General features: G+C 45.0%; 1 protein-coding gene across 1 annotated transcript; it reads left to right on the top strand.

Moving 5' to 3' along the window:
• The first annotated feature begins 309 nt into the window (after positions 1 to 309).
• On the top strand, positions 310 to 23,555 carry DLST (dihydrolipoamide S-succinyltransferase). Its single transcript, XM_080642538.1, has 15 exons — positions 310 to 1,039; positions 1,548 to 1,581; positions 4,392 to 4,440; positions 7,366 to 7,421; positions 7,560 to 7,634; positions 7,854 to 7,909; positions 8,776 to 8,887; positions 10,827 to 10,982; positions 12,099 to 12,175; positions 13,016 to 13,113; positions 17,327 to 17,457; positions 19,533 to 19,606; positions 19,912 to 19,995; positions 20,911 to 21,078; positions 21,986 to 23,555. The coding sequence occupies exons 1-15, from the start codon at positions 977 to 979 to the stop codon at positions 22,118 to 22,120; spliced, it is 1,368 nt and encodes a 455-aa protein (XP_080498664.1). The 5' UTR covers positions 310 to 976; the 3' UTR covers positions 22,121 to 23,555.
• Positions 23,556 to 23,987: the final 432 nt, after the last annotated feature.

The following is a 23,987-nucleotide window of genomic DNA, read 5'->3' as shown; positions in this document are numbered from 1 at the left end:
CTTCCTCCTTCATTCAGTCAGAAGCTTACAGAAAACCTTTACTATTAGGAAGGCGAGCTAGGAAACTAAAGAAGAAAAGGGGGTGCTATGTGCTTTCACTTTGAAGATAAGGGCAGAATGGTCTACCCAAATCCCGGAGGCTCAAATTCAGCCCGAAAATATTTATTGCACACCCAACGGATGCCAATCTCTGTTCTAAGTGCTGGGGATACAGCATTGAACAATACACGGAGTTTATATTCTGGGGGTAGAGACACAAACGAACAGGCTCCCAAATGCACAGGGAGCCTGAGGAACGATTAGCCTGGCTGCAGAGAGCTGGAGTAGGGAGCAGGGGAGATCAGGAGATGCTGCTGCAGAAGTAAGGCTACTCGGTGAAGATGTCGGCGAAGGGCCATGGAGCCCTTCTGAGGTTCTTCGGGAGTTCTGTTTCTTTGCTCCGGGCTTAGGGAGGCAGGGAGGTGACTACTGCTTTTTAAATTATATTTGAGGAACCTGAGGCTCAGGGAGGCCATGTCACCTGCCCAAGGCCAAACAAGTGTAAGATCAGGCAGGCGAGTCGCCAAGGCCCGAGTTCAAAGTCCGTGCCCGCCTTCTGCTCTTCGCCGGTCGGTCTTGCGGAGGAGGGAGGCGCGGTGTGCCAGGGACCCAGCGGAGAAGGGCGCCCAGCTCTGAGCCAGCTCCGCGGGGAGGTCGGGAGGTGCGGGACCTCGCGGACGACCCGGTTGCCGGACAGTCGCAGGCGCCCTCGGGAGGACGGGCCAGGCCGGCGGGCAGCTCCGCGGTCCCACATCGCCCACAGCTGGGTCACTGGGCGGTCACTCGGGCTGCCCCGCGCCGCGGTCCCCGCCGCCAGTGGTTCGTTCCGCACACCCCTCCTCGCGCGGTGCCTCAGCCCTCCCCGCTTCCGGTGGCTGCCGGGCCCTATATCCGGTGTCCGCCCGCCCTCAGCTCCGCCGCCACTACCGCCGCCGCGATGCTGTCCCGGTCCCGTTGCGTGTCCCGGGCGTTCAGCCGCTCGCTCTCCGCCTTCCAGAAGGTAGGGTCCACCCGGGGCGGGGCCGCGGCGGTGCGAAACCCGCCGGGGGGCTGGCGGGTTGCTGGGGGGCAGGGGCGGGCGCGCCGGCCAGGCCGGGCACCAAGGGCACTGGGACGCAGAGGCCGCGGGCTGGGTGGCCCGGGGTCGTCTTGCGGAGCCCGGGGCCCCTCGGCTTCCCGAGGCAGCGGCGCACCGGTCCCTTCCGTCCCCCACCCTCCGGCCGGGCTGAGGAGTGGTCTAGAGCCGCGCCCGCCCCGGCGGGATCTTGGGGCCCGTCCTTCTCTCCCGTTCAAGTCAAGGGGTCTTCCCTCCCGCCGGGAAGTTGAGATGTTGGGCTGGCCCAGTGTGCTGACTGAGACCCGAGAGCCGTGGCTGTTGCATTTACCCCTGGGAGTCACGAGATTCACCTGTCACCAGCACCTGGAGAGCTTTGAGTCTTAAGAGAAAAAAGCTGTTTCTCCCCTCCTTTCATCTTGGGTGACGTCGGTGATGTCTTCTTTCTCAACAGGGGAACTGCCCTCTAGGGAGACGTTCCCTGCCTGGTAAGTTCTGCCCTTGCCGTCACCTAAAATGTTCTCCTCCTGGGCAGAGGAGGATGTGAGGAAATCGGGGTGCCTGAGTTTCTCCACATAATGTTCAGATAGGCGTGAAACCAAATGCTACTTAGTAACGGCAGCTGTCATTTATTCATTTAGTACATAGTTACTAAGTTTCTACTGGGTGTCAGACACTAGCTAGGCCCTCTCCAGGGATACAGCAATTGAAAATTCTTGCCTGCCTGGAGCTTACAGTCTGGTGGGAAAGAAAGTGTGAATTGCTAAGCAAATGAAGGTGGACAGAAGAGACCTCTTTAAATATATATATATAATTGATTTCAGAGAGGAAGGGAGAGGGAGAGAGAGAGATTGGCTGCCTCCTGTAAGCCCCTTATTGGATCGAGCCCGCAACCTGGGCATGTGCCCTTGACCAGAATTGAACCCGGGACCCTTCAGTCCGCAGGCCAATGCTCTGTCCACCAAGCAAAACCGGCTAGGGCAAGGTCCTCTTTAATAGGTGGTATTAAAGCTGTTACCCAGAGGCTGTGACAGAAACCAGCCCAGTGAAGAGGAGGAGAAGGGAAGGAAATAGGATGTACAAAGTCCCTGAGGAAGGAAAGAGCTTAGCAGTACTTGGGAATTGGAAAAATATAGGTGACTTGGCCAGAGCATTTTGGTTAAGGGAGAGAAGATTTGGTTTTGCGATAGAAGATGGTATGGTGTAGAGACTACTGGAAGGAACTTAGATTTTATCCCAATAATTGTTTATATTCCTGGAATAAGTATTTGTTGAATGAGTCGATCTTGTTGTGGGTTTTCAGTGTGCCAAGCAGTGTCCTGAGTGCTTTCTGTGCGTTGTTCAGTTAATCATTAAGAAACAGTACGAGAAGTATTCTCTCTACTTTACAAATGTAGAACCCAAGGCTAAGAGGTTAAATGTTTTGACCAAGGTCACTCAGTCTACTATTGGTCAAGCCTGACTCCTCATGTACTCAATAGGTTATTTGAGTTCTTACTACTGTTCTAGGTGATGAAATAGAGATGGTCTCTACCCTCAAGGATCTTATGTGCTAGCTAGAGCTGTTTCTCCATTCATGCACACATACATTTATGCACACATAAGGATGTACTTACATTGTGAAAGGGAAGTGCGGGGTGTAATGAGAGGGTGGGATGATGTAGCCCAGCTTGGGAAGGTGGAGAGTGCTGTGGGAATGTTAGTTAAGGCTTTCCCAAAGAAATAACATTTAAGCCAAGCCTTGAAGAGCACATAGAGTTATCCAAGAGATCTATATTCCAAGTAAAATGAATTGCTTGTGCAAAGGTTTTCAGGCAGGAAGAGACTTGACTAGTCACAGAAATGTTAAGGAAGCATGTCTGGCTGGAAAGAGCCTTGGACTTGGGGTTTGCATTGTGGCTTAGGGCTTTACCTTGGGGCTAGCAACTTCACCTCCGGAAGCCCTCCTTATAAAATGGGAATAGTGGCAGATGGTGGTTCTACTTCAGGGAATGGTGAGACAGGAAAATCAAAATGAGGTCATTATGTGAAAGCTTTTTATAAACCCTACAAGTGAAACTTGCTGTAGGCTGAACTTTAAATCGGATTCAGGGTTCTAAAAATCAGCATGGGCTGCTGGCTGTTCTAGCTCAAAACATGCTATTATACTTGGGATTTGTGCTGTAGAGTCACTGGCTGTGGACATAGGTGACTTACTTGACTCTGAAACCCAGGGGATGTTGGTGCGGAGGTGGGCACAAGAGAGAGATATCTCTCATTTGGTGTCTCCCGAACCCTGGTTCAGAAAGGATTGTTAATAGATTGGGAAAATGAAAGAACATATTCAGGCGAGGCAGCTGTAGTACTTAGTTATCAGCTGGGGAAATGCAGTGATCTGTGAGAAGGATGGTGGGGCAGAAAGGGACTCCCACCTGTTGCATGTTACCAGATTAGAAGACCTCAGGAAGAGACAATAAACTGAAAGGAGGGATAATTTGCTGAGTACTAGGACCAGCTGGAGACCCTGTGCCTAAAGTGACCCTGCCTTTGCTACTAAGGTTTAGGCCAGTGGTTGGCAAACCGCGGCTCGCAAGCCACATGCGGCTCTTTGGCCCCTTGAGTGTGGCTCTTCCACAAAATACCATGTGCGGGGCACGCACGTACAGTGCGATTGAAACTTCGTGGCCCATGCGCAGAAGTCGGTTTTTGGCCTGGGCGAATCTATTTTGAAGAAGTGGTTCTAACACCGAGCCACACTCAAGGAGCCAAAGAGCTGCATGTGGCTCACGAGCCGCGGTTGCCGGTTGCCGACCACCAGTTTAGGCAATAGGACTTCCAGCTCAGTGCATTTTAAGTAACCAGGGAAACAGAAACCCAGACCAAACATTCCCACTGCTGCTCAGATTAGGCTGTGTGTGGTTACAGGATAAGCCATTGTGTGTCTTTTCTCAAGCTTCAATTGTATTTGAAGACTTGGGAGTAGAGACAATTTATTCGGAAAACAATAGGGATAATAAAAACTTAAGGATTTATGGTAAATAAGATAAAACTACTTCAGGCTATGTCCTTAGAATTCTCCCCTTTCCTCCTCAGCACATACCCATTCTCAACCCCATACACCTGCTGCTCTCTGCTATTATGGTTACTTTGGTGGAAAAGTTTGAGAATCAGGTCTCTGTGTGATAAAGATTATATTGTTGCCTGTAGTTGATACTGCTCTTTCTCAGTGTTAGAGGGTGAACGGACTTCTTTTTCATTCCCAACAGGTATCCTGTATAAGATAAGAGTTGTTGGTTAAGAGTTGTTTTGTTTCTTGCAGGGGTCTCCTTATGTCAGGGACCAGGTTACCCTGACAGGAGGACGATCGCGTAAGTATCACTGGGGAGTACAGTTATGTGGCCATAGGGCACTTAAGATATCACTTATAAATTCCACCATTTGCTTTCTTCAGTGGTTTCCAGGGCTAGAATTCTATAATTTTGTTGAGTCCCTAGAGCTAGCCTTGATGTTAATGTATGATGTGTGATGTACCTTGAGCTTCAGCCCCACGTCAAGCGCTGGACCAGGAGTGTGCCTGTCCTAAGGTGTTTAGATTATAATGAAACTGGAGTTAGAATCCTCTTTTTATAGCTAATAGATATAGAAAGGTGCTCCTAAATAGTATTCTGGTTGGATACAAGTGCAGCTCAAGGGCTGGAGGTTACATTTATTGTGGAGATTGAGAGTATCCTCTTGATGTAGCATAGTTAATTATTTTAGAAAGAGTAAAAGCAAAAGACTAGTCTGTTGAGTCCTGGGACTTTGACTAGTTTGGAGGGAATGTTATTGCATAATGCAAAGTTTGGACAAAGGCCACCCATGTGTGTTTCAGGTTAACTTCTGCCTATGAATGTTGCTTAATGTTACTTTCCCTTCCAAGTATTTTCAAGGTGGTGGTAAGAGGATGCTCTCTAGTTACCTAGTAAACAGCTATCAAGCTACTTTCACTGAAGGGGAAATCTTCAAAATGAAGGGTCAGCAGATTAGCTCCTTCTTCACTGTGCATCTCAATGGGATTTTTAAAAATAAAATGATGTGTTATTTTTAGAGGGCAATTTGGCATTCATTAGTCTTTGAACTGTGTCTACCTTTTGATCTAGCAATTCCATTTCTAGGAATCTATACTAAAGAAATCCTGGTATACCCAGATTTCTCTCAAATGGCCGAACAACAGAGATTGGTTAAGCATGTTCACACTATGATAAGTGTGTGTGTAGGGGGGGAAGCAGTTTATAAAACGACTCCATTTTCTACTGTCTGGTATAATCTCATTGTAAATGTTCTTTTTGCTATTTCCAAATATCCTACAGTGAACGTCTAATACTTTTATAATTGAAAAAATTACTTAGATTCAAAATGTGCTACTCATCTGCAATTTCTATGAAAATTGGAGCAATTACAAACCTACATGCAATAAATACAACAAATAACTATTTGAAAGTAAATTATTTTTTAAAACCATAAACTTTGAGGGGTTAGATTACACATTAGATTAGGCTATCACCCAAATCTAATAACCTTTGTGTTGTGTATTTAAAAAATAAATATTTTTATTTATTACAGAGAGGAAGAGAGAGAGAGAGAGAGAGAGAGAGAGAGAGAGAGAGAGAGAGAGAAACATCGCTGATGAGTGAGAATCGTTGATTGGCTGCCTCCTGCCTGCCCCACACTGGGGATCGAGCCCACAACCCAGGCATGTGCCCCAACTGGGAATCTAATCATGACCTTCTGGTTCATAGGTTTACCCTCAACCACTGAGCCATGCTGGCCGGGCTGTGTTGTGTATTTTTTCTGTGAATAAGCTACCCACTTTATTTTTATTTTTAAAAAATATTTTTATTGATTTCAGAGAGGAAGGGAGAGAGAGAGGGAGAGATAGAAACATCAATGATGAGAGAGTATCTCTGATGGGCTGCCTCCTGCATGCCCCACACCAGGGATTGAGCCCGCAACCCAGGCATATGCCCCGACCGGGAATCGAACCGTGACCTCCCAGTTCATAGGCCAATGCTCAACCATGGCCACGCCGGCTGGGCTACCTACTTTATTTTTAAAATCTTTTATTGTGAAACTATTTTTGGCTTTATATTTTTATTTAATACATGTACATGGTTCAAAAGCGAACAGTTGTCTATCAGAAGACTTTATTCCTGTCCTCCAGCACCACCGTCTTCCTTTTCCCAGAGACAGCCCGTGCTCCAGGTTCTTGGATGTCCTCACAGAGCAGTCTCTGCATTACCCATTGGTTCTTGCCCATGATCATGTACTTAATACATGGTTATAAACTTTATACAGAACACTTTGTGGTCTGTATTTTGTTATAACTTACATTTTTTTCTCCTTGGTTCCACATCGATTTTATTTTGACTTTATAAAGGTTAAAAATATCAAAAGGCAACTTAAATCTGTTTTAGTTTCCTGTTACAAAGGTGCTTGGTATAGAATAGTCGAACAGTCCTGAAATGCACAAAGTGAAAGTCCCCATCAGTCTGAAGCACTCTCCCAAAATGTGTATGTTTGTAACAGATAACCATAGATACCATATACAGATATCTACGCCTTCCACTCTCCAGCGGTAACCACTGTTAACACTTTCTGGCATACAAGGTGGTAGCATTCTCTTGTTTACATTATTTAAAGTTAGTGTCATATCAAGAAATACCTTGGTCTCCTGAGGTTCCTCTTTAATGAGTCCATATGAAGAGACACCATATGAGGTTTTTGGGTTTTTTTGGTGCATGGCGGAATAACATTATTTTACTTCCAAGTTAACTGTCTCATCTAGCTGCTTTATCTAATCTAAATCTGTAATCCTATGGACAGAAATTCCGTTATATTTGGCACAATGGCAGTATCACAAGAGCATGCAATTGATTTTACTTGGATTTGGTTAAGGAAAAAAAAACCTGATCAGAAAGATTAAGTCCTTTTGGTGAGTGTGCAAAGGACCAAGATGCTTATCTTTGTCTTCAAAGAACCAAATATAAGTCTATTTTGTGAGAGAATTTCACTGCAGAATAGGGTCCTGGACTCACACAATGAGCTCACTACTTAGGGCACTCAAGTCTTCCAATCCAGGCTCTGCTCTAGACCTGCCAAGTAAGACTCTCGGGATGGGGCCTAGTCAAGTTCCCCTAGGTAACCCTGAGGGCACCCTGGGTCAAGAATCACTGGTTTAAAGGGAAAGTGATCCATGGTGCCTAAAATGTGAGTGGTTCACTTGCCAAAGGAGTTTACTTTTGTTTCTTTTCTAGCATTAACAATAGTAGTGTCTTCAGTGTTCGCTTCTTCAGAACTACGGCTGTGTGCAGTAAGTACCTGCCTTCAGCTCCCTGCCTTCCTGGGAATGGAGTTTTAATGGGAAGAGAACAATGGTCTGAGTTTAATTGAAGGAAAAAAATATGGATTATGTGTGATTTTCTTTTTTTTTTTTTTGCTCTTTTTCTAGAGGATGATGTGATTACAGTAAAAACCCCAGCATTTGCAGAATCTGTCACAGAAGGGGATGTCAGGTGGGAGAAAGGTAAGATTAGTGCCCTCTCACTTAAGTTTAAATACTTCCTAAAAGTCTTTTCTTATCCCCCTACCCTCAATGATAATCAGTAGAACCTATGGCTCCACCCTTTTCTTTACATGTGGCCTGCTTTATCCTGGCCCTGTAGGAAAGGGGTCATATCTGTAAAAGGGTATTTTGTGGCAACTGGAGGCCTTCCTGACAGGTAGCCTTTGACTATTTTTTCAGCTGTTGGAGACACAGTTGCAGAAGATGAAGTGGTTTGTGAGATTGAAACTGACAAGGTAGGCTTGTCCTATATTAGTGCCAATTTTTTTTATGGTCTCTCCTTGGTTTCTTAATGAAAGAAACAATGCTACCACCTTGTATGCCAGAAAGTGTTAACAGTGGTTACCACTGGAGAGTGGAAGGCGTAGATATCTGTTGTTTAAAGATCATCTTTAACTGGCTCTAAGCACAGTTGTAAAAATGTTGGAATAACATTAAAAAGAAAAAAAAGGTTTAATTTTAGATTGTTCTAGGTCAGTGATTTTCAACCTTTTCTATCTCATAACAAACATAAACTAATTATTAAAATTCTGTGGAACACCAAAAAAATGTATTATATTTTTGCCACTCTGACAAAAAAATAGGTATAGTTTTATTCATTCACACTGGATGACTACTGTTGTGTTGTCTGTTGTCATTTTTTAAAATTTGAAAATTTAAGGGAAAAGAGGTCAGTGCCCCTGATTAAATATCAGGTATTGCATGTTTTAAAAATTCTTGGGGCACACCAGTGTGCTTCAGCATACAGGTTGAAAATTGCCGTCCTAGGTGCATGCACTATATACTTTAATAATAGTTTTGTAGCTCTTTGTGCCTGTGTGTAAAAGCCTGCACGATTTGTTCCACTTATTTTTCAAGTATCACCTAGAAACTTATGAACTGAATGTTTCTGAGAAAGGACAGAAAGAGCGAAGAGTGAATCTTCACAATAATATTGACTTGTCATACCCTCATCCTAAAAGTGTTGCGTAGGCATTTTTTTATGCATGGTCTTATATATCTGTGTTGCAACTTTTGTAACTCATATTGAGATTCTGTACAATTAATTTTCTAATGCTGAGTAAAACTTTGGACTCTTTCTCCATCTGTTTTCCTTTTCCAGACATCCGTGCAGGTTCCATCACCAGCAAATGGCGTTATTGAAGCTCTTTTGGTACCTGATGGGGGAAAAGTAGAAGGAGGCACTCCTCTTTTCACACTCAGGAAAACTGGCGGTAAAGAACTTTCCTAGTTGTCCTACCCTATTTTTTTTTTTTTTTTAATTTCAGAGAAGAAGGGAGAGGGAGAGAGAGACAGAAACATCAATGATGAGAGAGAATCATTGATTGGCTGCCTTCTACATGCCTCCCATTGGGGATTGAGCCCGCAACCCAGACATGTGCCCTTGACTGGAATCGAACCCGGGACCTTTCAGTCCCAGGCCCATGCTCTATCCACTGAGCCAAACCAGCCAGGGCATAAAAAAATATTTTTAAATAAATAAATAAACCTCATAGTATTCTGTTCTTTCCATGTATGTTTCTTATGCTGGACCTTTTCTTTAAAATATGATAGAAATCAAGAAGGTTCTAAAGACAGGGATTTTTTTTTTCCTCCCCAACCCTGGCATCAGAATCACATGGAGGTTTTAAAAATAATACAAATCGCCCTAACTGGTTTGGCTCAGTGGATAGAGCGTTGGCCTGCGGACCAGAGGGTCCCAGGTTTGATTCCGGTCAAGGGCACATGCCCAGGATTGCGGGCTCCATCCCCAGTGGGGGGTGTGCAGGAGGCAGCCAATCAATGATTCTCTCACATCGTTAATGTTTCTCTCTCTCTCTCTCTCGCTCTCTTGCTCTCTCGCTCTCTCTCTTCCTCTATGAAATCAATAAAAATATAAAAAAATAATAATAATACAAATGCCTAGACTCCATGGTCCAGGGATTCTGATAAATTAAATCTGGGGTTACAAGATCTTGGTTGTCTGTAATAGTTTTTCTTGTGTGTGTGTGTGGTGTTTTTTAAAATATATTTTATTGATTTTTTTACAGAGAGGAAGGGAGAGGGATAGAGAGTTAGAAACATCGATGAGAGAGAAACATCGATCAGCTGCCTCCTGCACACCTCCTACTGGGGATGTGCCCGCAACCAAGGTACATGCCCTTGACTGGAATTGAACCTGGGACCCTTCAGTCCGCAGGCCAACGCTCTATCCACCCAGCCACACCGGTTAGGTCATGTGTGTGGTTTCTAATGCTCTCCAAATGATTCTGATACATAGCCAGAGCTGAGAGCTACTGTTCTAAAGTGAGAAGTGAGAAAAAGCAATGTTTCATGGTGTCTGTTACGGAGAATTCAGTGTAATATTTTTACATCTGTTTCCATAACATTTGTAGGGAGGGTTGGTATTTCTCTTGGGAATAAATGAGAAGTAAGCAAATGAATTTGTACTGGACTTTACAGTCAGTATTAGAGAATAGAACAGAAAATAACTTTTTTCCTAATTCTCAGTTAAATGCTATATACTAAAGTTTCTTTCTAATTGTTAAAATATATAGCAGAGAGATGGTAGATTGCATCATTGAGATTGGTCAGGGCAGTATAGAAGCCCAGAATGGAAAGAATGTGCAGCAGAAGGCTAGTGAAGAAGATTGATTTTTCAGTTGAAGAATTCCATCTTTTGATCATTTATTCCTTTAAAAAAATAGTTCTAAGTTAAATATAAAACCAAATATAATGTCCAGGTGGGTAAGATAAAAATAAACATCTAATTTAACCTTGTGAGTTTATTACTTGACCATCTCATTGTCTTATAAGCATCATCCAAATGAAATGCTTTGAACTCTTAAGTCTAAATGAACACTTGATTATTTAAACTTCTGTTTTTTTAATAGTTAACTATATTCTTCCACATGTGATGGTCAGTAGATATTTGTGAAATTAGGGAGGCAGCTGAATTCAGTTAGTCTTATGTGGGATAGGAGCCCTGGAGAATAGAAGAATGGTGCCTTATATCATTGTGTGCATCTTATAGTGCCTTGCATATATAGCGAATATCTAGTAAGCAGTTGTTAATTGATTGGAGATAGAGATTTTGCTGCTAAATTCTACTTATATCGGTGATTTGGTTGCTTTCCATTCCAGACAGTGGCATCTATTTTTCTTGTTTTCCAGCTGCTCCTGCTAAGGCCAAGCCAGCTGAAGCCCCTGCTGCCGAAGCCCCAAAGGCAGAACCGATAGCATCGGCAGTTCCTCCTTCCCCTGCAGCATCCATACCCACTCAGATGCCACCGGTGCCCTCACCCTCACAACCCTCTGCTAGCAAACCAGGTAAGCCTTCACTCCCATGTTTCCTTTTTTTTAAAATATATATATTTTTATTGACTTCAGAGAGGAAGGAAAGGGGGAGAGAAATAGAAACATCAATGATGAAAGAGATTCATTGATCGGCTGCTTCCTGCATGCCCCCTACCAGGGATAGAGTCCGAAACCTGGGCATGTGCCCTGACTGGGAATCGAAGCACGACCTCCTGATTCATAGGTCGAAGCTCATCCACTGAGCCACACTGGCAGGGCTCCCACGTGTCTTTATGTGGGAGAAGAACAATCTCACCTAACGTCATGTTTTCTCACAGAGCAAAGTCCGAGACTAATCATGCCTCTGAACAGGCTCTGTTGCCTACTTTGTATAAAGAACTGTAGACTTTGTATCAGAACACCTGGGTTTGCATCCCAGCTTTCTGTTTACAGCTGTGTGACTTTTGGCTACTTAACTGCTCTGAGCAGATTGTTCATTTGTGAAGTGGGAATGGTACCAATATATACCTCAGAATATCTTTGTTTTGTTTTGTTAATCTTCACCCCAGGATATATTTTTTTTCCATTGATTTTTTTTCCTTTTTAAGAGAGTGAAAGGGAGGGAGGAAAGGGGAGAAACAGAAAGAGAAACAGCAATGAGAGAGACACATAGCAATTGGTTGCCTCCTGCAGGCGCCCCAATCGAGGCTGGGGATTGAACCTGTAACCCATGCAGGAGCCCTTGATTGGGAATCAAACCTGCAACCCGTTGGTTGCTCTAACCAATTAGCAACACTGGCCAGGGCTACCCCAGAATATCTTTTTTTAAAAATATATTTTTATTGATTTCAGAGAGGAAGGGAGAGGGGGAGAGAGAGAAACATCAATGATAGAGAATCATCGATTGGCTGCCTCCTGCACACCCCCCACTGGGGACTGAGCCTGCAACCCGGGCATGTGCTCTGGTTAAGGCTCAGTTGAAACCGGGACCCTTCAGTCCACAGGCCAACGCTCTATCCACTGAGCCAAATGGGCTAGAGCTACCCCAGAATATCTTGATGATTAAGTGACTACAGTATGAAAGCACTGGTACCTACTCAGGAAATGTTTCATTTTCTGATGCAGCTGTCCCCCACTCTTTGTTTTCAGTGTCTGCGGTAAAACCCACTGCTGCCCGTCCAGTAGCTGAGCCAGGAGCTGTTAAAGGTCTGCGTTCAGAACATCGGGTAAGCCCGAGGCAGAGGGGCATGTTGAGATTAGTGGAGTGTGGGCATGGTGGTGCCTGCATTTGATTTGCTGGCTGCTTATTCTCTTGACCTTGACAGGGAAACTGAGTTTGGGAAGTGACTTGTTCATAGTCATGGACTGTCAAATGATAGGACTAGGACCTGAGTGAACACTTGTCCAGTGGTTTTTCCTAGTATGTTGTGCTACCACTGAATTGTCTTGGGTGAGTAAATTATTTGCAGGGATGATAGTTTAGTATCGTGGGAGGGAAGAGTGCGTTAACACACTTCAGAGAGGTGGTTTAGTGAGCTCTGTCCCTATACTTCCGGGATACCTAGCTGAGGCCTCACTAGTAGTAGCTATCAGGGGCAGACATAAACCTCAAGGAAGTATGGTCAAGAGTGTGGGTTTCTCTGCCTGAGAGAATGCCTCCTAAAAATACTATAGCCTCAAAAGTTGATTGCTTCAGAGTTTCCATTCCACAAGTAGCTATTCTCATGCAAGTCTTTAACACTAGAAATTGCCTTATCTGTAGTGATCCCTTGGCTGACTAGCCCTACACCACACTCTTCCTTTCTATAAATTGGTGTTTTTTTTAAATCAAACCATTTCCTGGGCCTCCATTTTTGGTCAAACTTAAAGTGAGTCTGAAAGAGTAGTTTTTGTCTATGTTTCCTTCTTCTTGCTCAGAGGAGCAAGGCCACAGGAAGAGGAAGGCTGGCGCTCTCATTGTGCTTAGGTATTAATAGTCCTGGCCATCTACTCCCACAGACCAAATGGGGAGTGCTTGGTCCAAAGAGACCCAGGTTGTCAGTACTTGGTCCCACTTTCTCTTTCAGGAGAAAATGAACAGGATGCGGCTACGCATTGCTCAGCGTCTGAAGGAGGCCCAGGATACATGTGCAATGCTGACGACTTTCAATGAGATTGACATGAGGTGAGAGCTCTGTTCCTCTTATTTCCATACCCTTGTTCTTGGAGGACACTTGAACTTGCCCCAGTCCCCACCTAGTGCTAATTCCAAAACTGAGCGGGGAAGAGGTACTTCCTGCTTTGTATTGCTTGCTGACTTAAACAGAGTGACCCACTGGTGTCATTCTCTCATTAACTGCTAATACTGTGCCTGTCTCCTCTGTGACCTAAAAAACTTAGCTTTTCAGTCCTAACCGGTTTGGCTCAGTGGATAGAGCATATCGGCCTGCAGACTGAAGGGTCTGGTCAAGGCTACATGCCTGGGTTGTGGGCTCGGTCCCCAGTAGGTGGCGTGCAGGAGGCAGCCAGTCAATGATTCTCTCTCATCATTGATGTTTCTATCTCTCTCTCCCTCTCCCTTCCTCTCTGAAATCAATAAAAATATATTAAAAAAACTTAGCTTTTCAGACTTTTATACTTAAATCTTGTGATTTCTGATAAACGAGACTGATAATATTCTTAAACTCTGATGACTAGTGTTGAGTTGCCAAGTAAAGATAGGGCGTCCAGGCCAAGAAGGCTTATGCCGAGGCCTACCCATTGGGATGGAGAACCACTTGACAGTGCCCAGAGCCAGGGTATCCCACCCTCACAGAGACTGCGCCTCATACAAGTTGCTGTGCGACTCAGAACTATGTGGGTGACAAGGTATAGGCTTGTATTGTCTTTTAAGCTTCCCACCTTTGATAGTGAAATGGAAAGCAAGTTTTGTTTTCAAAGGAAAACCTCAGAATATTAACTAAATCAAGGGACTAACTCAAATTAGCACACTGGGGTCCTCGAATAAAGTTGTTTCATTCAACATAGTTTCATTATAACTTTAAAGAGGTGCTGTAGGAACTCAACTTTTGTTTATATTAATTAGCCTGTGGTAAAAATGGTTTCTTTATACATCGTTTTGCTTCAAGTCACAGAACCTAGCAGTGTTAATACCAAGTGAGGACTTACTGTATACCCATTTCTGTAGTAAGCTAATTGTTAACTCACCTATGTTCTTAAAAGACTTTGGTGTTTACAAGTTCCAGCACTCTATGGAAGAGAATGTAGTTAAATCTAACATTTTTCGAGCCCTTACTATGTATAAGATATTATATGTATTTGAGGAGGATACAAAGATGTGTGAAAAGAGCCCCTACCATTCTAGAGCCTACTGTCTAGTGTGAGTAAACATAAAATAAGTATCAGAAGGGCACAAAGAGTGTGAAGTGGAAAAGAGAATGGTATCATTTGTTTTTGAGGTGGCAGCAGAGGTAGGAAGGGTAGGTCAGAAAAGGCTTCCTGGAGGAGAGAGAACAACTAGCATTTTTAAAATGTATATGTTTTTATTGATTTCAGAGAGGAAGGGAGAGGGAGAGAGAGAGAGAGACATCAATGATGAGAGAAAATCACTGATCGGCTTCCTCCTGCACGCCCCCCACTGGGGATAGAGCCCACAACCCAGTCATGCACCTTTGACTGGAATTAAACCCGCGACCCTTCAGTCCTCTGGCCGATGCTCTATCCACTGAGCCAAGCCAGCTAGGACCATTTTTTTATTTTTAATTCTTGTTAATCTTCACCTGAGGATATTTTTCCCATTTATTTTTAGAGAGAGTGGATGGAAGGGAGGAAGAAAAATAAGGGAGGGAGGAGAGAGGGAGAAGGAGAGAGAGAGAGACATCGACATCAATGTGAGAGAGACACTGCAGTTGGTGCCTCCTGCACATGCAACCCAGGTACATGTCCTTGACTGGGAATCAAACCCCAGACCTTTGGTGCACTGAGCCACACTGGCCAGGACACAACTAGCATTTTGACACAGGTAACATTGTGGAGAAAGATTGTTCCAGACGATGTTAACAATGTGGACTTGACAGACAGGACAGCACAAGACACATTTGAGAAATTGGCGGTGAGGAATGTGTATAAGAAGGAATGGAATAATAGGGATACGAGTTTATATTTAATTCAGGGGTAAGTCATCAAGTCTTCAGGGCATTTCTTTGTTTCTTTTGGTCCTAAGTGTTTAGTCTCTACTTTTCATTAGGGAAATTTGTTTTCCTTTGGAAGGGATCTGAAAAGTGTAGTGGAGGGAATGGTTTTTGACAATGTGCATTGTTTGCAGAGGAGGGCTCTGTGGCCTATTTCACTAGGTATCATCCATTCTGTTGTGAAGCTTCTTAAAAAGATTGGATGTCATTCAAGCTAGAGATTTCTCTCCTGTCCATCGGATGTGGGGAAGAACCTTGACTAATAAATCACAAAGTCTGCAGCTTAGGTTTCAATGCATTAGGGCCAAATTGTGCACAAATTGAATTGGACTTTGAAATTCTACCCAATTTCTTAAGACAAAACATGTAAATATTTGTGGCCTTGAAAGATTCAGTTGGCTCAACAGCGTTGATTGGAAGGTTGGAGTAATAGTTGGATCTCCTTTTAGCAGCTAATCGAGGTGTCACTTAACGATGGCCTGGGGTCTCGTGTCAGTAATTTGGTTTAGATCGAGTGCCCTTTGGGTCTTGTGCTGATCAGCTAACCCATAAGGGGCCTTTCTGAGAAACCTTCTCCTCTCCCTGTTGTCCCAGCCTCTGCCTCCAAGGACAGAGCTCTGAAATAGAAACTACTTAATGACCAGACAATAGCATTGCGGCAGGTTTGAGAGCAGAGATGTTGATCACTTCTCTTTCCCTCTTCTGTAGCTCTTGTGTCTTGGGAACCAGTAATGTCTTTAGGGTGGTAATCCTAGCACTAAATAAGGTTAGACTCAGGAAAACAAACATTTAAACTCAATCAATCCTCCTAGGAAAACTTCCTTTTTAAAAAACAAAAGGTCTGAAAGGATGAGTTAAAGTTATATCATCTTATCTTTCATGCTAATGTTGAATTAGGCCATTATAGGGAGAAAGGGAGAACTGAGCATTTGGGCCTGAAATAAAGTTAAATTTGATTTCCATAACAGAACTGTATTTCGATAAATACTGGGGTTTCTTCAGCAAAATGATGGGAAAGCCATTTTCCACTAACTGCAGTATGTACGTGGTATATGTGTAGAAAACCCGGTCCCGAAGGAGCAAAGACTGTTCTCGTTGTAGAGACTTCTCAGGAGGCACTGCTGCTCACACTTGGGAAGCTTAGGTTCACACATGGCCACGTTCCTAAATACCAAGGAATCCACACCCACTGAACAGCTCTTAAGGGCAAGAGCTTTGTCTTGGTTATCTTTGTGTCTAGCATTGACCCTCTCAGGTAGTGGGCACCTGTTTGAAGGAACAAGTGATGGAGCTGATAACTCTGGGAGATGAAGAATGAATCTGCTGACTTTGCCATCAGCTTAAAAGAACACTGGGTTATACCCTTCTGTAAGACTGCTTTTGCTCACAGGGAGTCCATTTACCTGTGCAGTTTTTGTTTGTTGGTTTGCTTTTGTCTTAATTAGGAGATAGGAGGCATGTCACAAGGAAGTCGTAATCAGGTTTGGTGATTTTTTTTGTGTGTTTGTTTTTTTAAATATATTTTATTGATTTTTTACAAAGAGGAAGGGAGAGGGATAGAGAGTTAGAAACATCGATGAGAGAGAAACATCGATCAGCTGCCTCCTGCACACCCCCTGCTGGGGATGTGCCTGCAACCAAGGTACATGCCCTTGACCGGAATCGAACCTGGGACCCTTGAGTCTGCAGGCCGACGCTCTATCCACTGAGCCAAACCAGTTAGGGCAGGTTTGGTGGTTTTTTGAAAATAATTATAATAAGAAAAAGAATACTACTTATTTTGTGGATTTTATACTTAAAAACATCTCCTACTCCCTCACCCCCCAGGGTAGGTAGCTCATGATTTTAGTGTAGCTAGAAATCACTTTCTCATGCAGGGCAAGGATGTTGGTGTGCTGTCTGAGTTCTTGTTCATATTATCTTGTCACTGAAATCTCTGACTTACGGAGTACGAAGGAGCCTGTCTAGGGCTCGGCCCACCTTAAAGAAAGCTTGGACCTGATTCCTTTGTATCCAGGTTTTTTTTAGTAAAGGAACAAGGAAGGTTATTGTGTGACCTCTAGTGGACTATTTCAAAACTTGAACTTTACGGTACAGAGTGAAGGGGAAAACCTTACCCAATCGTGTACATGGAGTTGGAAACCAGTATGAAAGTCAGAATCAAGGCTTCACTTATAGTCAGTTTGCTCTGTAATGTGTGTTTTGCAGTAACATCCAGGATATGAGGGCCCGGCACAAAGATGCTTTTCTGAAGAAACATAACCTCAAACTGGGCTTCATGTCGGCCTTTGTGAAGGCCTCAGCCTTTGCCTTGCAGGAACAGCCTGTTGTAAATGCAGGTGAGTTTGTGGTGGCCAGCATTGCAGAGGTCCTGGGAGGTATGTATATGGACACAGAACTGTTCCCACAAACACAGACACAAGGGTGGGGGTCATCAGATCATACTTTAAAAAATATATTTTTATTTATTTTAGAGAGGACGGGAGAGGGAGAGAGAGATAGAAACATCAGTGATGAGAGAATCATTGATTGGTTGCCTCCTACACACCCCCTACTGGGGATCAAGGCTGCAACCTACACATGTGCCCAGACTGGAAATCGAACCATGACCTCCTTGATTCATAAGTCAATGCTCAACCATTGAGCCACACTGGCCCAGCAGACCATACTTTTAATTTCATACCTGTGAAAACATGAGTGTGTTTCTCAGGGATTTCTTGGTTCACCTTCCTGAAATCTATTCTATATTAATAAAAGGGTAATATGCTAATTAGACCAGGAGACCTTCTGGATGTCCTTCCAGACAAAGCCATGGGGGTGGGGCCGAGGCAGAGGCAGTTAGGGGCGATCAGGCCAGGAGGGGAGGGCAGTTGGGGGTGATCAGGCTGGTGGGGGAGGCAGTTGGGGGCGAGCAGGCCAGCAGGGGGGCCAGTTGGGGGTGAACAGGCTGGCGGTGGGGGGCAGTTGGGGGTGATCAGGCCGGCAAGGGGGGGCAGTTGGGGGCAAGCAGGCTGGCAGGCAGAGTGGTTAGGAGCAATCAGGTAGGCACGCAGGTGAGTGGTTAGGAGCCAGTGGTCCCGGATTGCGAGAGGGATGTCCAACTGCCGGTAGTTGGACATCCCTGAGGGGTCCTGGATTGGAGAGGGTGCAGGCCGAGCTGAGGGACACCCCCTCCCCCCCGCATGGATTTCATGCACTGGGCCACTAATAGTATCATAATTACTTTGTCCCCATTAAATGGACAGAATGATTTCTCTTCCCAGTGCATAGCTTGGAAGTTCTCAGCCAGCTCAGCTCTCCAGGCCTCTCATGTCAGGGTGGAAGCTCATGTCCTGTCTGGCACTCACCTTCCCCAGGGCTCTGTTATCTTGGGGCCTGACTTCCACACTTGGCATAAGCTCTAGGGTGACCTTTGATTTCTGGTTGATGGGCCTCATTGGAAGATTGTGCTCGTTTTCTTTCTGTTTTATTCACCGACGTCATTGAAATGTTGACCTAACAAGCAGTTCTCTTTCCCGTTGAGACACTTCTCTCTTCCCTGAAAGATTGGAGAAGTGACATTGACACTTTTGCAACCCTCAGCAAGGTCAGGGTCCCTAAAGATCTAGAAATAGAAGCCCTACTCCCTTCCACCAAGTGATATGCCCTAGGTCAGTGGTCGGCAAACTGCGGTTTGCCGCTCTGTTGACTAATGAGTTTGCTGACCACTGCCTTAGGTAGATAGGAGGGCTGTCTTTGTTTTACGCATATATTACCTCTTTGTTTCTTCCATTCTTCTTTTGCTTCCTGATTGGCTCTCTCTGGTCTTCTGCCTGCCCGTACACCTAGGCATTTCTGAGTTCTTGTGGCCTCTTTGTCACTGACATGCTTTTCCTGGTGTCTTTGTCTAACAATACAACATACTCTTTCTGTGGAAAAGATTCCCAAGCCTATTTTTTCATGAGCGCTTGACCTAAATGTGCAGCTGGTGTTTGCTATCTCAAGCTGCACTATTAAAGCCAGACTACGCTGCTTCCTCCTGAACCTCCTAGAAGACCCTTCCGTCCTGCCTCGTCCCCTTTGAGAGTTGACAGCAGATGAGCAAAGCCTAACGGTTCTCAGCTAAGGGAGGGCTTGTTCACGGGAACTTAATGCATACTTACCGTATGTGAGCCAGTGGACAGCCCATGCGAGGGCTGCCAAAGAAATGGTGTCCTATGCTCAGGCTGTCGGGCTCAGTGAGGGCACTTGGGAGATGTTACGATTGGTTAGTATGGGAGTGAGAGGAGTTTGCCACTTGTAGTGCAATACTTTTCATACTGATTGGTCAGCTGACACTGCCAGGCACTGTGGATTGTAACTCTATTAATGCAAATATTACCTCATCAGCCTAGGCCTCAGGAGTTGTATGTAACATGTGTTTTCTCTCTCACAGTGATTGACGATACAACCAAAGAGGTGGTATATAGGGATTATATTGACATCAGTGTTGCGGTGGCCACCCCACGGGTATGTTGGGATAGGAGATGGGGGTTCTCGTCTTAGATTCTTACCTTATTTGTGTGAAGAAGCAGACGGCTAGGCACAGATCATGTCTGTAATTCTGTCTTTTTAGAAGGGAATTAATAAAAGAGCAACCTATTTTTGAACATACCGCATTCCTTCAATGTCAAGCCTAAATATTTTAGACTTTGTTAATCAAATTGAGTAATTAGATATTCTGGGAAGGGGAGACCATTGACTTGAGTCAGGGAGTTATAACTGTAAAGGGTGCTATTAATTTGCAACTGAAAACAGCTTTTCACTTTCATCAGGGTCTGGTGGTTCCTGTCATCAGGAATGTGGAAACGATGAATTATGCAGATATTGAGCGAACCATCAGTGAACTGGGAGAGAAGGTAAAGTAGAATGCAGCATGATGTGTTTCAGCTGCAGGGCAGGGCAGGGCAGGGAAGACAGCCCGGGAAGGCAGGGCTCGCCAGTGAGCAATGTTTGGGAAGCTGGAGCCTCACTTTGTTCTGTGAGAGTGCATAGCTTCTCATCCACTAGAGCTGAAGTGCAGACATCGGGCAGAGCTTAGCATGCTCTCGTGACTGATGATCTCATCAAGTGAACCTGCTGGAACAGAAAAGGACCTGAAGGCCTTGTGTCTGTCCTCTGGTGAAGCATCTCAGCTGAAAAACTTCCTTTTAAAAAAAAATATAGGCCTAACCAGTTTGGCTCAGTGGATAGAGCGTCGGTCTGTGGACTGAAGGGTCCCAGGTTCGATTCCGGTCGGGGGCATGTACCTTGGTTGTGGGCACATCCCCAGTGGCAAGTGTGCAGGAGGCAGCTGATTGATGTTTCTCTCTCACCGATGTTTCTAACTCTATCCTTCTCCCTTCCTCTCTGTAAAAAATCAATAAAAATATTAAAATATATATATATAATATATATATAATATATATATATATATATATATATATATATATATATATATATATATATTTTATTGATTTCAGAGGAAGGAAGAGGGAGAGAGAGAGAAACATCAATGATGAGAGAGACTCATTGATCGGCTGCCTCCTGTATGCTCCACATTGGGGATAGAGCCTGCAACTGGGCATATGCACTGACCAGGAATCGAACCTTGACTTCCTGGTTCATAGATCTATGTTCAACCACTGAGCCACGCTGGCTGGGCTCAGCTGAACAACTTTCATGTTGCAGCTGGGACTTGCCATGTTGACCTCAGATATGAGCCTTCTGGACTTCTTTTAGGTGAAGAAAGCTCATCTTGCCTTACATTGCAATGATGTAATCTTTGTTTTTAGGCCCGGAAGAATGAACTTGCCATTGAAGATATGGATGGTGGTACTTTCACCATTAGCAATGGAGGTGTTTTCGGCTCCCTCTTTGGAACACCCATTATCAACCCCCCTCAGTCTGCCATCCTGGGCATGCACGCCATCTTTGATAGGCCAGTGGCTGTGGGAGGCAAGGTAAGAACCATCACTGTCCATGTCCTAGGAGCTAGGTGATGAGAGGAAATCTTACTATATGCCAATTATGAGATTCACTGTAATTTTAGGCATAACTATCATCTCTTAGTTTCTAATTAATAGCTAAGGCAATGATTCTCATTGTGGTGTGTGGATCAACATCATCTGGGAACTTACTAGAAATGCAAATTCTTGGACCCCCTTTTGGACCTGTTGAAGCAGAACCTGCAGATGATTCTGATGCACAGTAAAGTTTGAGGACAGTTGAGCTGGGAAGGCTTGCTGCTTTTTCTAGGACAGTCAGCCGGCTTCATTCTCTGTGTGCTGTAGGGAGTGGGGATACAGTTGGGGACCTGATCCTTGCCTGGGAAAAGGATAATGCAGAGCAGTCCGCGAGCTTCCAAGTGTAGGGTAAGGCTCAGAGGTTCTCTGGGAGTTCAGGGAAGGAAGTCCCAGGGTGTGGAGCTGGCCCGGAAGACATGTCAGTAGGAAAACGTTTTCTGGGACTGTTTCAAACCTTTTCGGATCACTAACTCCTTTGTGAGTCTGAAATCATAGATCTTCCCCCCTGAAAATGCTCACTCACCCTACTTTACATACAATTTCAGAGAATTTGTGGACCCCAGGTTTAAATTTATAACCCTAAAGCCAGACTGAACGGGAAACTTTTCCTTTAGAAAACGAATAAAGGGCAGAGTGTGATTAAAAAGGCAGTTGTGTGGAGACTCCTGTTTTCTTTGTTTCAGAGTGGGGCAAGCAGGGGAGCTTTGCACTAAGGATAAGGCTTGGTCTTCAGAAATATTGTATCTAGAGGAACACCATAGGAAAGGAACAGAACTTTTCTCATTTCCCCACTTCCATGGGGCTTTTCTACTGCAGACAATCTATAAACCTCTTCTCTCTGTAGGTGGAGGTGCGGCCCATGATGTTCGTGGCACTGACCTATGATCACCGGCTAATCGACGGCAGAGAGGCTGTGACTTTCCTCCGAAAAATCAAGGCAGCGGTAGAGGATCCCAGAATCCTCCTAATGGACCTTTAGGAGGAAGTCACACACCCAACACATTGACCACGCAGGAACTGAAAATCAGTCTTCTCTCTGCCCCACGTGGGTCCCGGGTTCGCCTGGCGACAGACAGGCACATGCTGTTGGCCTCAAGCAAGGAAGCCAGGGCACTATATAACCAGCAGTAGCAGGTCTTTCTTGGTGTTCCTACCAGGCTCTCTCTCTCTCTTTGCACCCCTCTCTTAACACTCACATATCTTACTTCCTTAGGCTTGAGGGAGAGAAAGAGAGCGCCTTAACGGATGCTCATTAATATCCCTTCCTTTCTTCATTAACCCTTTGCCGAGATCATTTTGCTTCTCCCCTGTGCCAGTACACTATAGGGAAACCACTGGGGACCATGTGATTAAGTTTCAGTCTTTTGAAAGTGTGTTCTCCAGAGCTGCCTGGGAGGGCATTGTGCCTCCCACGCTCGGAGCAGCCTCTGCCCTGGCTGTGCACATTCTCACTTGATTCCACCTGTGTGGAGGTATTGACCACAGGCCAAGAGGTGCTGCTTTGCTGCTTAAATGCACCTTCATTCTCAGTTGTCATTGACTTCAAGATGCCTCTACTACCTCTTCCAGGAAGCACAGGCCAGGGGACCTGGGTAGGAGGGATGTTGGCAGTGTTGAGGGGAAGAGGGCAGATTCCCCCCGAGGTCATAAGCTGTAAACAAGAGACCAGAACCCAGGCCTGCCCTCACATTCTCTGTCATAACCTCACACCAGGAAAACCCATTTTGGCACAGCTATGGTTGTGCCAACCTTTCTAGGTTGATAGGAACTGTTCTAGCACATTGTTCTCATCTGGAGCCGATTCTAGTACATCAAGGCAGCAGAGGATGGACTGGAGCCTGGTAGGGATTGGGGGGAGCAAGGCTTCCTGTGGACAGGCTCAGATTGACTTGAGCTTTTAAATTCCATTGGTATGAGCATGTGACTGAAGAGGCAGTTCTGTTCTTTCCTGCATCATGGCCCTTGGGAAGTGGGGCTTTGGCTCCTCCGCAGAGTATGGGTCTGGGGGAGGGTGGACTGGGAACCAGCCCCAAGATGCCAGTACACGGGGAAGGTGACCGGTGTCACCTCTGAGATACTGCCCGATGGGTCTGGACACAATCATTGGAATTCGTTGGAACATGGTTAAATGTACACGTCTTGTCATGAAAGCTACCAGGCTTCATTGCTTTAAATCCAACTGCATTCAGGCCTGAGGCTGCTGACACTTGACATGGGAGCCATTTATTTAGTGCAGAGTGCCCACTTGTATCTCGAAGAAGTAAGGCCTGGGGGATGGGTGGGGGGAAGGGATGGGAGCCAATACTGAGTGCCTGCAGCATCTGCTATGTCTTCACTATTCAGAACTCGTAACTGAAATATTTAAAGAAACTGACTTTAAATGCAAATTAAAGGGCAAAAGTTCTCAAACAGGGTTCCTGTTGCTTCTGTGTTCATTTCGGTTACTGAGGTTGTGTAAGTCTCCAACATTGATTATTGGCATTGAAAGCCACATAATGTTCCTTTAGTTACCCTGTGATCCAACTTAACACTGCACTGATTTTACAAAAAATGGAACTGTGGTTGTCTGCCAGCCAGGGAAGTGCCCTGGCCTCCTTCCAGTTGACCCCTCAAAACCTGGCAAGCCGGGCTTTTGGGCAGAGACTGGCTCCCACCTTTGTGAGGCCCCTGAAAACACCAACACACATTATTTCTGGGATGGATACCAAGGTCAGTAAGAACCAATGAGGGTCGATTACCTCCTGGGAGCGGTGGTCTGTGAGGGAGAGGGACCGTTAACAGACTGACTCCAGGTGACTGGCATGATGGTCTCCAGGCTTACATATACCTGGTCTTTCCACACAGTC

The sequence above is a fragment of the Plecotus auritus genome (genome assembly GCF_963455305.1).
Source record: "Plecotus auritus genome assembly, chromosome: 1".
Lineage (NCBI taxonomy): Eukaryota > Metazoa > Chordata > Mammalia > Chiroptera > Vespertilionidae > Plecotus > Plecotus auritus.
Note: the sequence above shows the minus strand (reverse complement) of the source record. Positions and strands in the feature narration are given on the sequence as shown.

Coding starts and splice junctions, on each gene's coding strand:
- DLST (XM_080642538.1), top strand. CDS start 977: ATGCTGTCCCGGTCCCGTTGCGTGTCCCGGGCGTTCAGCCGCTCGCTC. Junction 10,983..12,098: donor ACCCTCTGCTAGCAAACCAG/GTAAGCCTTCAC, acceptor CTTTGTTTTCAG/TGTCTGCGGTAAAACCCACT. Junction 13,114..17,326: donor TTCAATGAGATTGACATGAG/GTGAGAGCTCTG, acceptor TGTGTTTTGCAG/TAACATCCAGGATATGAGGG.